Below are 17,377 nucleotides of genomic sequence, written 5' to 3' on the forward strand. Positions count from 1 at the left end.
CACTGTCGAGCCTAGGCGGAGTAGTCGAACGCCACAACACATGTATGTGTGTGTGTGTATGTATGTGTGTATATATATATATATATATATATATATATATATGTATATATATATATATGTATATATATGTATATATATGTATATATATATATATATATATATATATATATATATATATATATGTATATATATGTATATATGTATGTATGTATATATATATATATGTATATATGTATATATGTATGTATATATATATATATGTATATATATATATATGTATATATATATATATGTATATATATATATATGTGTGTATATATATATATATATATATATATATATATATATATATATATATATATATATATATATATATATATGTGTATATATATATATGTGTGTATATATGTGTATATATATGTGTGTATATATGTGTATATATGTATGTATATATGTATGTGTATATATGTGTGTATATGTATATGTATGTATATATGTGTGTATATATGAGAATAAATTGATAAAAATACAAACTCCTCATTTTACACTATTTAACAATCTGAAATACTCAGTGCAGCTGTTTCAGTAGCAAAAACCTTACAGCATTAACTTAGTGATCATTTACTGAGTGACTTTATCAGTCTCTCATGTTGTTATGGTTAGGCAGACCCTTTTTCAGTTTCAGCATTTGTGTATGCACAGCTCTCTTGCGGTCCTACCACAGCATTTTAGTCGGGTTGGACAAACACATTCTTTTCCTTTTCAGATATTCTGTTGTAGATTTGCTGCCGTGCTGGGGATCATTGTCCTGTTGCATGATTCAGTTTCAGCCAGGCTTGAGCTTTAGACAGATGGGCTCTAGAAAACTTTGCTACACAGAGGAGTTCATGGTGCCAAGATCCTGAGGTCTGCAAAACGAGCCCAAATCATCACCCCTACACCACTGTCATTGACAGTTGGTATGAGGTGTTTGTGCTGATGTGCTTTGTTTGGCTTTTGGCAGACGTGCACAGCCAAACATCTCCACTTTGGTCTCATCTGTGCAAAGGAAATTGTTCCAGAAGTCTTGTTCACATGCAGCTTTGCAAACCAAACCTCGCTGCCATTCTCCTGCAATCCTTCCAAACACATCACACTTGTTGAGCCCTTTTCTAACTGTACTGTTATGAACTTTGACATTTAACATACTGAGGCCTGTAGATTCTAAGATGTAGTTTTTTTTGCAGTTTCTACAGTATTGCTTCAATATTCTGTTATACTGCCACAATAGGGGATGCTTATATTAAACATGGCCAGAATTTCAAGTAATGAGGTTAGTGTATGTGCCAGTAATCTCTGTGAGCCAAAAGCTCAGGCTTCAGACTGCTCTAAACACTGTGATGTCAGAGGATATCTCAAATATGATCGTATGAGCACTGAAACTCCACCCACCTGCTGTCCAGACCTTCTGTTTCTGAGTGGCAGGCAATCAGAAGAAAGTCGGCTTAAAGGGAGAGGCTATAGCTGCTTGTTTCAGGCAGAGGATGATCTAAGGGGTTACAACAAGACCCTAACTTTGACTCATGCAAAGGTATGTTGTAGTCCAGTAATGTAAGCATGGAGTTCAATCAGAAACAGGAAAAATCCACAAAAATCTACAAAATACTTAAAGGAAAAATAATGGAGGAACCTCAGCCTATATGTATAAATATATGTATATGAGGAAGCCTGCTTTCTCAAGTGGCACCATTAAAGGAATGTGTGGTCAATATGTGGGGAAAAAAAGACACTTTTTATTTTTAATTTTTTCCCAGTGTGACCTTTTTCAAACACCTTTTTAGACACTCCTGTACACTGGAGGTCAGTACTCATCACCTGGGATTTCAGACTTATGGTATATTTACCACTTTACTGATGCAGGATTCAGATGGATATAAAAAAATATATCAGCCCAGTGTTAGAACTGACCTTGATGGTCCAAGGCACATTAGATTCATGCACTGCCGCCAGCAGCAGAACGCGTACCAGCAGAGCCACGTGGCAGCACTATTAATACACCCCTCAGTGTTGCACAAATACTGCTAGGTGTTCCCCTGTGTGACCCTTTTCTCTGCCTGTCCAACAGCACGCTACACTCAGGGATCAAATAATAGCACACGTCCGCAAAGTTGTTTACTCCTTTTCACTTACACCTTGTGGCTGACACTGTTTGCGCGTTCACAGACAGTTGAGTGAGACCGTTGCAGTTTAGAGTGTCCCCTCTCATGTCTTTAGAGTAGCTGGATGTGTTTTCGCAGCTGTGCCCGTGTCACCGCCGCGGTTCAGCTGCGTCACATTTGATCCCATATCTCATTGACAGTGTCGAGATTCATCACACTTAGCACTTACACTTCATTTTTCTCTGCCCGACTTTTCATGATTGAGATCATGCTGGCTGCTATTTATAATACAGCCCTTTGTTTTTTTTTACAGATCCTAGTGGCAGCCAGACCACTTCAGAGGAAAAGCTGAACCTCGAGGCCCAGGAGCTAGAGAAACGACTGAGCATGCTCTCTCATGGGAGTGGCACAGGTAGAAAACACGACTAAAGTTTTTGGGTGCGCTGGCAGGTGCTTTGATTTATTGTTCCGTTAAGTGGAAGGAAAAAAAGACCGAGGCAAAGAGAGTGTGTCATGATTCCTTAATGTGCTTTGTTGATGAAAGCAGTGTTTTTGTTGATTAAATTCATTAAAGGTTTAATTATGTTCTGCTCGTCTTGGCAGTCTCTTTGACTTACTGCCCGTCTGCTGGGGGCGACGACCGCAGCATTTCCGGTTCTTCTGACACTTCAGACACCAGCCACTCAGACTGCAGCATTGGCAGCCGGCTGGGAATTTGGACTGAACCGGCTTCCAACCCACCTGAAAACGTCAGCCACACGGGCGCTAAAGTGCCACTGCAGATCAGCGAGAAGCTTTCTGCCAACCAGGGAGGTGGACACCGGCCTGCGGCTAAGCCGCCCCGGCAACTTCAGGAAATCGGTCGTCAGAGCTCATCAGACAGTGGCATCGCCACTGGCAGCCATTCCTCGTACACTGGCAGTTTCTCCTCCTACACAGGCAGTCTGGATATGACCCCTGGAGAGGACTTTGGTTCTTTTTTAAGCTTGCCTCCACATTTGGCTCAAGATCTCAGCCCTTGCACTTGTCCTGCTGTTCCTGGACGTGACTACCAGGTGCCAACTTCACTTAGGTATGTCTATGACACTCCCAGGAGTGTTTTACAGGAAGCAGGTGGAGGTGCCAAAGACAATGAAGCCTCCGCCTCAACTAAAGACCCTCCAGCCCTTTTAGGGTTCACAGCAGAGGCAGCAAAACAGGACAAGAGCAGTGCCACAACCCCTGAGGCTCACTCAGAAGCTACTGAAAGTCAGTCAGTCAGTGAACTCTTTCAGGGCCTTTCAGTGACGAATAAGAAAACCAAGGTGGCACCCTCTAGTGACTCTTGTAATACCTGCACCTCCTTCACTTCTGTCTCCAAAACCATCGTGACCATCTGCTCTGTATGCGGTGGAGTTAAGGTAAGTGGAAACACAAGTATTCTGTTTGTTTTCTGGCAAAAGGGAATGTTGATCAGATCTGGGTTAAACAAGCGTAGCTGCTCTCATGAACCATCTGTTTTTCCATCAAACTTCAAAAAACGAAGGAAAAAAAGTCATCAGTCCTGTTCAAATGGTCTCGTGAACACGCTCCATTATATAACCTGCTGTCACGCAGTAGCAGCTTGTGTGCACAGGCTTTATCATCAGTGTATCATCTGTTCTGTAGCCCGCTTGTCAGTGTGACCTTTGTGGTATCGTGCGGGCTGACGGTGATGCCGCGCTGCGTTTGGTGTCAGAACAACTAACAGTCCCACGGCCCATCTGTCCAACACGTTAGTGTTTCTGCACTCGGTTCAGTTTTACACTGTCACTGAATATGGCAGATTCACACCTTGTAAGTTATGAGTGACTTGCAATTTTCTATCCTTATTACACCTCTGCATCTGTATATCTGTGTATGCATATCTAGGTCAAAACACACAATCTTTATTTAATGCCTTTAACGCCCTTTAGGCTCACTTCAAGCTGTTTAACTCCGTGCGTGCTTCACTCGCCTGTGAGCGCCGAACTATTTTGCTGTTTTATTTTATTTTTTTAAATACTCAAGTACAGACTTTGGTGGTATTCTTTGTTTGAGCTTTGGCTGACTTCTTCTGTGGTGTCAGAGTTGGTGTGAATTTTTCTTTTTCAGAGTGTAGTCTTTGTAAGGGGTACAGCTGATAATTATTTATCTTATTAATGAATCTGGGGACTATTTTGACAAAGATTTTGTGCATATTATGTGAATAAAGTACTATTATAATTCATTCAGGGCTAGAATTGGAGACAGTTTTTTGCTTTTTCAGAATTGCATGATACATGATACATGTTCTGATTGGCCAGCGATGGCTTAAGGATTAATCATTTGTTGACTTTTGGAGTAACAGGGAGTTATACACATATACAGTGCATTATCTGATGGCTTGCTGCTTTCAGGTACAAAAGTAGCTGAAGGTTTTTTCTGTTCCTTATTAGTCACTTTTACTCAATACAGAGAGCTCCACCTGCTGGCAGTGCATTTATTTAAGAGTGCAAGCTGCATTTGTTTGATTGGGTAGATAAAAAAAAAAAAAAAAAAAAAATCAGCTCTGTATTTTCCGTTGGTCTACAGTGAAGTAGATGAATACTAGTTATTGGCCAGGTGGATCAGACATGAATGCCACGGGAGGGGATCCAACTCCTTCAGCCTGAACAACACCATCTACCCCTGTAGTGTTGACTGGCTCAGTGGAAAAGGGCTAGTTCACAGGACACATTAAACCGTGACTATTATAATTACAATCACATGGATGTAATAAGATTTAAGGAACCTGGTTGGTTTCTCACTTGGGGAGTTTGTGTAATTGTTTTATAAGAAAAAACAAAGCAGCGCTGGCCTGTGATCATGTGATGCCGAAGTCAGACAGCCCCCGATATAACACTCATTCACAGCCATGACGCCTGATTTACACTCAAAATCAGGCGAATCGTAATAATTTGGAAATCATAATCAGTCAAATCAACATAATTTTACTGCATTTCCTCAAATAATACAGTGCAGATGTTTAATGAAATGACTGGGCCTTTTTAAACTCAGTGCATAAATAAAAATATATAATTTTGAGTCATTTTATAGATTTTTGTTCTCAGAGGAAGTAGTGGGCTTGTGAGCCATAGGCAGGCTGTTGAAGCGTGAAGTCCCTGAGTCACTTTTGTTCTTTTTATCAGCTTTGTTGACAAAAAATAAACTAATATGTAGGTCATTGCGAGCCTTTCCCTCATATTTCAATACTAGAGTGGACTGTTAAAATAAAAGTCATTTTTTTCGTCAATATTTCACAGGGGACTCCATACAGCCCTTGTAGTTCTTCAGTGATACCTGCCACACCAGGTAAGGACACTCCTCTGAAGTCTTTCATGCACGCTGCGTGTGGTTTCTCTTGCATGCATAAACGGTTTTAAAGCACGCTGGGCAAAAAACATTGATGTAGCAGCCACAGCTTGCTGTTTTGATTTGGGACAGAAATCAAAGTTGTTGTAGGTTTTTGGTTTTTTTTTTTTTTTTAATTTTGCCTCCAGAACATCATATTTTTAATCCAGCAGATCAAAGTGGTGACAAATCACCATGCAGACCCAGTACCAGTGAACACACTGGTGCGGAGATGAAAATTCAGGAGACCTCTCCTGGCTCTGAAATCATCCACAGTGCGGGGATGCCAACTGTGAAGATGAGTGAGGAGTCACGGCTGCCAAAAAAAGGAAGAGAGAAATTAGCCTGTCTTTTAGCTGATCTGCTCAGCTTTCCAGGCACAGATAGCCAGCCAGAGGCAAAGACACACAGATTGAACCTGTATGAGTCAATGAGCCCTGCTTTTGGTAATGAGCTTAATTTGGCACCAGCAGTACCATTACAAGACTCACAGCAAGACAAAAGAGCTGTCATTTATGAAAACTGTTTGAAGTGTCAAGGAGAGCACTGCCAGCCTCCACCACGGGCCGTGCCCGCTCAAAAGTGGCGCAACAGGAACATTTCCCCTTTAAAAAGCTTTCCGACTTGGCTGCACCTGAAGAAAGGCCAAGAACATCCAGCTAATGAGGAGTTACTGTACCAAGCCCTAAACGATTCATCACAGAGCGCGGATGGGCAGTGTTGGTATGAAGAGATAAATGGATCGACAGTGACCAGTGAAGGTAAGAGGCCACCTTCGACAGTTTCCTCTTCAACTGATCGCAAACTTCAGATCCTTGGCTGGTTTCCTCTTTTTCCCCATTCTGTTCCTTTTGAGGATCTTTTTTTCTGTCCCGTTCCTTGTGTTTCTCTCAGTGAAACCACTCTTTCTTCCTGGCTTATTTTCTCTAATCAGTCACTTGTGTTGCTTTGTAGAGCTGAGCCTTGAGGTGAGCTTTGCCGCAAAGTTGCAAAATCAGGAATGATAGTTTATCCTGTGACTGTCACTGTGTACCAACTCAGTCATTTACAGTCAGTCTTTTACCTGCTAGAGCAGAGAGAGAGAGTCATGTCTCAAATCAAACACAGCAGATTGTGTCCTTTTTGGAAGTTTGCAGTAATTAACTGTGATCGTTAACTGTTGTTGTGGTACTTTTGCATTGAAGATGTTTACGTACAACACTGAACAAAACCACAAAAAGCCTTATGAGCATGTTACGATTGGATAGCAGCTACTGCTGTCAACAACGTCCATAATTTTAGCTTCAGCTTTAGCATTAGTAATACATCCTCTTCTCATGGTGGTCTCTTCACTGCCTCTACCTCTGTAGTTAAGATGGCAAAGGTGCACAGAAACCAACACTAAACACTTTGACCATTACGCTACATTGCCTGGGTATTTATAGTGCCATGCATGTAGTCTCGCAGAAGTGTAATAAAAAATGACACAGCTTTTAGAGGGTTTATACACTCACTGGCCACTTTATTAGGTCCACTTGGTAATACTGGGTTGGAGCCCCTCGTTTGCCTTCAGTGCGGTCTTAATTCTTCATGGCACAGATTCAACAAGGTGCTGGAAACATTCCTCAGAGATTTTGGTTCATGTTGAAATGATAGTATAACGCAGTAGATGCAGATTTGTTGGCTGCACATCCATGATGGGAAACTCCTGTTCCTCCACATCCTGAAGGTGCTCTGTTGGATTAAGCTCTGGTGACTATGGAGGTCATTTGAGTACAATGAACTTATTTTCATGGGAATGTTTGAGATGATTTGAGCTTTGTGACATGGTGTGTTATCCTCCCATCAGTGTACACTGGTCATAAAGGGATGGATATGTTCAGCAGCAACGGTCAGGTAGGCTGTGGTGTTTAGATGATGCTCAGTTTGTACTAAGGGGATCAGAGTGTGCCAAGAACATGTCCTCCATACCATTACACCACCGGCAGCCTGAACTGTTGATACAAGGGAGGACGGATACACGCTTTCATGTTATTTACACCAAAAATCTGACCCTTCAAAACTCTTCAGAGTAGACACCGTTTTTCTAATATTTTAGTATCCAGTTTTAGTGAGCTTGTGTGAAGTGTAGCCATGTCAAACGTCTCTTAAATCATCTTTCTTCCTCATTCTGATGCTCAGTTTGAACTCCAGCAGGTCGTCTTGACCATGTCTGAATGCACTGAGCTGCTGCCGTGTGATTGGCTGATTAGACATTTGCATCACTGATCAGTTGAACATTATACCTAATAAAGTGGCCAGTGGGTGTAAGTGGTCTCTCGTGAATTTAATCCTGTTTACAGAAAGATTAACTAAGACTTTTTAAATGAAATGTCATCTGTAAATTTTTAAGTTTTTTGTGAGCACAGAAAGACCACTTTTTAGGAAAGGAGTAACCATTTATTAATCTATTGTCGGAATTATATATGTGTGTTATAAGTAAATTTTAGGATGGGGTCTGTTATTATTTGTTCCACAGATCAAATGATGACAACATGATAATTTTATTTATATCTATAAATATTGACAGTAAATGAAGCCAAAATGACACATCTTAAACATTTTAACAAAATTCAGGGTGCAATTTCTGTCCTTTGCTTGTTATCCATGATTCATACTGAGCAACAAAAGGATCCTATTTAACTATTTGTTCTTTAAAAGAAAAAAGGAAAAAAACTCTTAGTATTGTGTGATGATGAATCAAGCCTTTGTTGTTTGTTCTCACCACTCGATCTGCACGAATTCCTCCATTTGCATGGAGAAAATTGTGTCTGCTTTGGTTCACAAAGTGCATTTAAACAAAAAAAGAAAAGAAAGCAACACAATGTGGTATAATTTTTTTCCGATGAGTTACAATAATAAAATGTGTTTTTGTTTCTTATATGTAAAATGCACAATATCGTCTCTTTCACCAGACAAAAGGCTTAGTAGTAAAGAGGAAAGACGCAGAGCCGATCCTGCTTATGAGATCATGGAGAGTCTGATGCTGGAGAGGAACCCAGAGGTAGACACATCCAAAACACTGTAATCCGCTTTACACTATCAACAACTCACACATTTTTACTTTGCAACTCATTGTGCTCTTAGTTCAGCTAAGCATTTGGGGGAAATGTCTGATATCATGAGAATATTAACTGAATACACAGAATAAAGGGCAACCCATAGAGGTTTGTTATTAAGAGGCTTCAGTAGTAAATCTGAAATTAGACATGGAAAAATATGTCCAATAAGCATTTTGTAGTTTTGAGCCTATTGTCCTGATATTATTAAGCATTTGGATTAGAATAAGCGAGTTTAAGGGTTTGTATTTTCTCTATAATGAACTGAAGTTTTAGCATGAAAACAATGTATTTAATGCACTCGCAATTACAGCCGCAAATACACTTGATTACGTGATCATCATCAAGCATGAACAAAAAGCAGACATTTTGGCAGTTTCTTGGTCTGAGGCATAACACACAGGAAAAGACATCAGCAGTGATCTTAAACAAGCAGTTGTTGCTGCTCATCAGTCGGAGAAGAGTTATGGGGTATTTCAAAACATTTGAAGTCCATCATTCTGCAGCGAGACAGACTATTGACAACCAGAAAATACTCAGGATGGCTGGAATTCTTCCCAGGAGTGGGCTTCCCAGCAAACTCACCCCAAGGTCAGATTGTGCAGTGCTCAGAGAAACTGCAAAAAGCCCAAGAGCTACACCTTAGACCTTAACGGCCTCAGTTAGGATTTTAAATGTTAAAGACATGCAACAGGGCAGTGATCCCAAGCACAGCAGCAAATCTACAACAGTATGACTGAGAAACAAAAGAATCAAGGTGCTGCAATCATCCAGTCAAAGTCAAGACTCCACCCTTAAGGAAAGGGTGTGGTGACCTCAAAAGGACTGTGCATAAATGAATACCAGCAGATCTCAATGAGCTGAAGTGGCTTTGTAAAGAAGTGTGGGCCAGAATTCCTCCACAGCAATGTGAGACACTGATAAAGTCACACACACACTTACTGCAAGCATATTACATGTTCATGTTTGTCCTGTGCTGTCGTTCTTTTTTATGTGACTGTAAAAGATGGCTACCATTATGTCACCTACTAGTGTCTGGACTCTGTATTTTTAAACTTTAATATTAGCATCTATAGCCCAGAGAGTAAAGTGCTAAATATCATCATCATCGTCGTTTATTTATATAGCACTTTAAAAAGGCACCAGGCAGACCAAAGTGCTGAACAATACAAAAACAAAGAAAAGCATATCAGGTAATGTTAGCATTAAATGCTAACAGTTCATCATACAGACATGGGTAAGCTCACTAAAACTGGAGCACAATCTTATTTAATGCTCTGCACTGCAGTGGGCCTAAAGTTCATGGTTATCTGTCTGCAGCGATGCTGCACAGTGTTCGCACATGTAAGACATAGCCCTGAGTTCTGAGTAAATTCCAAATGTCTATAAATACTCCTCATGTGCCCACTGAACAGTCATCGTCACACTTATGTAATAAACTTATGTCACTCAGTGCAAGTTATAATCAGCAGTGCTTACTTTAATGTGTGTTGCAGGCACAGGAAAAACACAAGTATGAACTAATGGGCAGCTACGGCCAGCAGAGGTTCCTTCAAGAGACTGAAGGTGAGTGAGACTGACGCCAGGCAATCAACATAACCAGGTTGTTTCAGCGATTTGGTTCATTATTTTTTTCAGCCAAGCTATTCAAACATATGCAGATTTTCAAGTCCGTAGCGGCACAAATGGATTTTTCTTTTTTCTGAATGGACCATTTTAGTTTTTTAAAGTGCTCTGAACACTTTTCAGCTGTGCATTACCCAGGCTTCTTACAATAACCGGGCCCACTTACGGAAAGTGAATTAAATTGAGTCATGCGCCTGAATCAACATCGCTGTAAACCATCACCTGTTGCTTGGTGTGCTTGGACTGAAATGAATAAATAAAACGAGGCTCATTCAGAGTCTGAAAAGCAGACTGGCACTAAGCATAACATCCACAAGGCTGAACATAGGAACATGTTATATCTCGGCGCGCTCGCCATACACCTGCTTGACTTCAGTCAGGGCAGTGAACTGTAATGCTGATGGGGACTTGCCTTCATGAAGTGGCTATTACTACATAGCACATGAAGCGCATTACAGAGACTCTCTGCAAGCACCAGCTGTCAGATTAGTGTAAACAAAGGGGTAATTAGCACTTTATTACATGTAAAATAGTTGTGCCATGCAAACTAGTTTGTATGGAGAAATTTTTTGCTGCTAAATTTTTAAGCCTTTTCATTGCAAATTTGCACTGTAGTAAAAGTCACTGTTTGGAAAAAAGCTGCTTAAGTGTAGCATCAATAGCTAAAATTGCTCAAAACTAAAGGGGAGCTCCTGGTCACTCAAGGAGAGAGGATTCTGGGAAATCTCCATAATAAGAAACACCCCTGGAGAAAGTATTATATTAGAAACAGTCATTCACCTAAACAATGAACTTATTAGAATTCGTTTACTAAATAATATTTTACACGAATACTAATATAATAAAATTATAGAAATGCTATTTTACAGTATGGTGCAAAACTCCCTGCACTTCTTTGCTTTTTGCAAGTAAAATAGGGAATAGGTGCAGCAATCATTTTTTAAATGTGTAAAGATCAATGTCAGTGTTTGGAATGAACACCTTTCTTGTAATTTCTTTAAGTAGTGTTCAGGAATAGTTCTCCAGGCTTCTTGAAGGACATTCAGAGTTCTTCTTTGGACCTTTTGTTCTGTTCTCTGTTATGATGATGCTACAATCGATGACTGATGGTTTCTGATTATGAGTTTTTCTATCCAGGTCTGTCTATCTTTTACTGCATTGGCAGTGTGCTTGAGATCATTGTTATACTAAAAAATGAAGCCTTTCCTGATGCTATTGCATGGATGATAAAAGTCTGATGTTACTTTTTCTGTTCATAATTTCATCAATTTTGACATAATCCCTACACCACTGGCTGAAACCAGGACAGAGCCTCCACTGTATTTTACAGGGTTCCACTCAGCTGACCTCCTCTATACACACTGATAATTTAAACTTTTTAAAACATGAATGTATTTTATTTATATAAGACTTTACAAAATGTGTACAAAAACGAACATAAAACAAACAATTGGCAATGATAAAAGAAACACTGAAGACCAATAAACTGAAAATGTTAGAAATTTGAGTATTGAGGAAATAAGAGCGAGATATGTAGCTATAGTATCAATCAATCAATCAATCAGTCAGTCAGTCAGTCAGTCAGTCAGTCAGTAAATACATATGCATTAAAACAGGACTTAAAGGAAGTGACTGACTCCATGACTAGTTGGTTCTGTTCCTGATCCTGGCCTGATTACCACTGAAATTAAAGGCGAACCTCCTATTTATTCAGATAGGTGAAATAACTGCACAAATAAATACGATGGCTACTGTGTGGCAAAACTTCCAGACACACTTCTCTTGTAGATAATGTGAAGTAGTAAAAGGATATGAGAGAGTATTCACTCTTTGAACTTTTTTACATTTTACTAATGACCTGCTTTTAAAGGAAAAAGTTCTAAGAAATTTGTAAAACTTTCCAAAGCAGTTCCCCTTTTGTTAAGTTGATACTAATTAAAGAAATGCTATGCAAGCGCTACAGTTTTTATTCGTTTAAAAGGAACCGTAAAGCTCGAGGTCCAAACAACAAATTAATATTAAATTAATGTGATGTTTACCCGAGGTTAATTTCAGCATTTGGCTGTTTTTCTTTTCCCATTTTTTTGCACATCATTGTGTCCTTTTGTTTCTTTCCAATGTGGGAATGAATACACAAAGGGACAAATTAGGGCTAAACAGAGGTGTAATTTAAAATGGCATTAATTTACCCCATCTATGGTTAGACAGATAAATCGCATGCAAAACAGACAACGGCATGAGTCACAGTCTTTGCTATTTGGTTTTTTTTTTTTTTATGTCTTCATTGGCTTTTTATCCAAAGCCATAAACTCGAGTTACGTAAAGGCCCATTGTGTGCTGAGAAAACTCACAGATGTGTAACCAGAGAGTGCAGTGATGTGTGACGGGCTGCCTCCCCTGATATGAGGCGAGAGGACAGTTGTCAGGGGACGTTTGGCCACTTAAGCATCCCACACCCAGAAACATGCCCTCAGTCAAACACACACCTGCTCTACAAAGTCCCTGCAGCTGTCGCAGTGTGGCACCAAACCCATCAGTCATTTTCACGTACCTACACACGACTCACGACTCCCTCGTCATCTTTCCCATCATCCCGCTTCAGCGGACACTTAATGGATGGGGGGTAGACCGGATGTGGCTAAGTCCAGCAGCTAAGGTATGTGGGCTTAGTGGAAGATAAGCTACAGAAAAACTGTCATATGATTTAAGAACTTTTCATATTAAAGCAATGCACACAGGTCAAATAAATAAAATATCAGGTTTGAGGCATTCCAGACTTTGCAATAAATCATAGCTCTATGTGATGAAAAATGCAAGCGGACACACACATGCTTGCATCATGAGTGCGTCACTGTATCAGAACGCAGCTAAACAAACACTGGCTTTGCCCGTGGCGTTTTAGATGCTGCTGTGTTGGTCATTACATGTTACACACTAAGTGGTCGGCTTGGAGAGGTGTGAATTGCACCTCAGGACAGTTTAGGCTTCACACTGCTAATCCATTTCTGAAATGATATTTGTAGAACCAGCCCATAGCCATTATGTTGTCTTTAATTATTCAAATTTTACTGTTTATTGAACTTATCTCCTACTCTTTGTTTCCCACCAAAATAATCACACTGGTGCTGACATGAAGAGAGTATCTCATTGATATTAAAATGAATACCACCAAGTCTCAGGTGGGAATTAATACAAATACACCATTTTATGCTAAAGCTTTTAGCTTACAGGCAGGGGCTTCTTTCCAAGTTCAGCGGAAGAGGCATCGTAATCAAAAACCTGCCAACAGCATGACACCAAAGTAAGCAGTTTGAACCCTTGAATTACTTGAATCTTCTTTATAATGTTGCTTTAATTCATTGAGGTTTCCGGGCATTTGTTTAGGCACAGCTCCTTATGTACCTATCACAGTATTTCAGTTAGGTTCAGGTCTGGACTCATTGCTACACCTTGATTCTTTTCCTTTTCAGCCGTGCTGTTGTAGGTTTGTTGCTGTCCTTGGGCTCATTGCCCAGTTGTTGGAGTCAGTTCGAGACATGCTTTGGCTATCAGACAGATTGCTTCACTGGAATACTTTAGTACACAGAAGAGTTCATAATCAGGTCCCATGACTACCAAACAAGCAAAAATCATCATCCCTCCCCCTCCGTGCTTTACGCTTGATACAGCGCAGACATTATCGAAAGAAGATGGTTTTCCACCTGAAACTTTGCAAGGTCTAAACAGTATGTCATCTATAAATCTGTGTATTATTCAAATAATATTCTTTGACATGTTTTCAAGATTACGCAAAAACCCTCCAGCCCTCCAAGGGGCTGATTATAAGTTTTGATTTCTAAAAATCAGCCTTTACTAAAGACCACATAGACTACACTATCATAAATAGGATTTTGGTAGGACCGTCTTTGTGGCTCGTGCACATCTGTGATGTAGTCTTGCTCTCAAAAACTATTTTAATTTCACGCACCCGCCTCTTCAACTTTTTACACAAGTTTATCACATCAAAAAGTGGATGTTGTTGTCCTGGTGAAGGTCTCATTTAAAGCTGAAACTGGAGCGGGAGTGAAATGGTAAGGTGTTCTAGTCAAAGAAAAACAAACACCTACACTAGGGCATTTTGCTTTCCCATTCCCAAAGGTTTCCACATGCATACGTTGCCATAAATTGTACATTGTGGGAGGTTTACAGGTCTTTGTAATCCTTTTTGTGTACATACCACAGCTTAGTGTCCTTCTGCAACAATAATGTGGGAAAGGTGCAAAACCCACTCACCCTGAATACACAGTTATTATCTGAACTGTGTTTTCCATCCGAAAGCACTTGACTTTTTAAGCTGGGGGTCACTAAACTCTGTCAGGTATTGCCTCTAACTTCTCCCCTGGAGGTTTTGCAAAGTGTATTATCGAGGCGTCCCCCAGCCTTAGAGCTGTGGGCAAATCCACTGTTGTAATGGAAGCCATTATAAAGCACCACACTCTCCTGCAAGGGCTGGTTGGTGTCTGATCAATTAGGTTAGACTTTGCCAAAGGCTGTACCCACTGAGACTTTGCTGGCGTCTAATGGCTTCTCACTGATTGTAAGAGTGTCCCCTGGGGTTGATGCTTCTGAGCTGCGGGTAATGGCCACTGCCTACTACCATTTAGGAAGAGTCAATAGCAGGTGAAATCTTTTTTCCCAAATGTTGTTCTATACAATCTGTATGCCAATGGTAACGCACTATCTGTGACAGGGTAATTGCAACAAGAGAAATATGAATCCATGTTGGCGCATATATAATCCTGTAGGTATTATATATGCACCAACATCTATTGTTTTATTTACTATAAGACGGTTATAGACGTTCTACTACAGAGTCCACACTCTGATTAATGTTTCTGTTTGTAGTTGTGAAATGCCTCAACCAAGCTGCTTTGTGTTGCTTTGATTGACAAATAATGACGGAAGATAAAAAAACAAAAAAAATAAATCTTTTCTGTGATCCAGATCTACTCTTTAATCTTTAAACATCAATGCACACACAGCAACGGACTCAAAGAAAGATAGATAAATGTTCACAGGCTCAGATCAGCAGTGTTTGCATTGTTAGGAACAGTGCGTTGTTTTGCTACGTCTGTAAGGGTCTGGGCTTTTTGAATTCTTTTTTTTTTCTTTTTAGTTAATGATGAAACATTTTTTGTTGACATTATACTTGAAAAAGATAACACAGGCTCTGTTTGTGTATTGTAGCTCAACTATGATCCTTGAGGGTAAATCAGGGAAAAATGTATTTGCATTGGTGCGTTTTTCAACTTTTCACTCTTTTTTTGGGGGGTCAGATATTAATATAAAAACAGATATTGTTTTTCCCTAAAATAATTTCAAAGAAATTATATATGATTTACTGTTTGGACTCCACTTTGTACATAATGAATACAAGACTGTGTGTTTTTTCATATTTTTTTTAATAGTGCTGAAAATAAAGTGAAACTATAAAACTATAGTATTAAATAATTAGTTAATCATTTGATCAGTTTTGCATTGCATTTCAAAAATCAGCAGATTAAAAAAAAGATATTCATGAACAATAGGGATGGGAATTGTAAACTGGTTCCTGTTCCCAGTCTTCCAATTCCTTGGGATTGTTAGTCTGCCTGCCAGTTGATCCCACTTTCTTGCACTCTTGCAACGATGAACTGTTTTCAGTTCTCGTGTCAGAGGAAGGAAATGGCGACACAGTCTAGAACGTGGATATGAACAAAGACGAGATAAATGGTCTTTGTGTGCAACGTCGAAAACTGCATCCAGGACAGAAACAACCACATTATGCTGCTGACTTTTTTCTTTTTGGAAGCAGTAATGAGCCTGCAGGCCCTGTTCCAACTTTCACAAGTTGATGGAATTGCCTTATCATGATCCAACACCACTGGCAGAAATACAGCCTCGAACCATGACACAGTATTCGCCATGTTTTGTAAATGGCTATAGATACTCACTGTTGTCTCTATCTCCTGAACTTCTCCATGCACACGGATGGTTTGAACAAAAACATTTCAGCTTTAGTTTCATCACTCCATAAGGCCCACTCCACTTTCTTCCTGTTTCCCTTCTTTAAGAGTGGCTTCTTGACAGCAACGCTTCCACTTAAACCATTTCTGATGAAGCTTCAGTGAGCAGTCGATGGATAACCTGAAGGCCCAGATGCATCTCTCAGGTCCTGTGTCAGCTCTGTTGGGTTTATTAAAGACTTGAATTGCAGCTACTTGAACTGCACTCTAGTTATGTGGTCACTGCAGGCCATAGTGTACGACTTGCATCACTTGCATGCTCATCAAACATTCAGTGACCCCTCGTGCTCTGTGATTGAGGCTAGATTAGAGTCCTTCCTTCCATGCTCTGAGTTCAGTTGGAAAACAGTCTTCGGGTCTCAAAATGTGAATTTGTTTTTTCCTTTTCTTTTTTTAAATTATGGACCGCTAAAGATGAGAGGCAACATCTGGCTTGCTGTCAGCACGCAGTTAAAAAGCCAGCATCTGTGATGGTATAAAGGGTCATTAATGCACATAGCATGAGTAACATGTTTGGAGGCACCACTAACAATATGTTGAAAAATAGACACAGCTTTTGGAGCAACATATGCTGCCATGCAGATGATTTGATTATCAGGGAAAAGTCTTGCCTGCGATGCCAAACAACATTCTGCATGTTTACCAGAAAACATCAAAGTGAAGGTGTCTGAAAATTGGATGTATCCGAAGTCCAGACCTTTAGATCGGATTTGGTGCATTATGAAACAATGAATTTGACAAAGAAAGCATAGGTGAGTCTGTGAAAATGTTTATATTTCAGCATTATAGTAATTCTTTCCCTTAGTTCCCAGACACCGTGTTGCTAATCATGCCCCTGTCCCAACAAATTCAAATGGGCAAATGTGTTAAAAAGAACAAAAGAGATATTTATACATCGAAACTCTGATAGTGTGTGACTGCCATGGCTCATCTATTTTGTGCTGGTAGACAACTTTTTGTACCTGTCATGTAAGCCCATCAACCGGGTTAGATGATTCCTATGAACAGTACCGCAGTACTTGTTGTAGTAAAACCACAAAGCATGTAGATTCATTTGGCTTTCTTGACTCTCATTTGCACAAAATTAAAGTGACAGCAAACGTTTATATCACCGTTCAGGATA

General features: G+C 39.8%; 1 protein-coding gene across 6 annotated transcripts in view; it reads left to right on the forward strand.

Annotated features, from left to right (window-relative positions):
- The window catches only part of LOC113018695 (protein Dok-7), a 48,518-nt gene that overhangs the window by 23,924 nt on the left and 7,217 nt on the right, over positions 1 to 17,377 (forward strand). For 4 of the 6 annotated variants that reach the window (XM_026162005.1, XM_026162009.1, XM_026162007.1 and 1 more), the window contains 6 exons: positions 2,452 to 2,550; positions 2,742 to 3,538; positions 5,420 to 5,468; positions 5,678 to 6,268; positions 8,441 to 8,529; positions 10,081 to 10,150. In XM_026162005.1, the coding sequence (XP_026017790.1) occupies positions 2,452 to 2,550; positions 2,742 to 3,538; positions 5,420 to 5,468; positions 5,678 to 6,268; positions 8,441 to 8,529; positions 10,081 to 10,150 (1,695 nt within the window). The remainder of the gene's footprint in view (positions 1 to 2,451; positions 2,551 to 2,741; positions 3,539 to 5,419; positions 5,469 to 5,677; positions 6,269 to 8,440; positions 8,530 to 10,080; positions 10,151 to 17,377) is intronic. The other 2 variants (XM_026162006.1, XM_026162010.1) reach the window with 2 other exon arrangements.

Source organism: Astatotilapia calliptera, chromosome 3 (assembly GCF_900246225.1).
Source record: "Astatotilapia calliptera chromosome 3, fAstCal1.2, whole genome shotgun sequence".
Lineage (NCBI taxonomy): Eukaryota > Metazoa > Chordata > Actinopteri > Cichliformes > Cichlidae > Astatotilapia > Astatotilapia calliptera.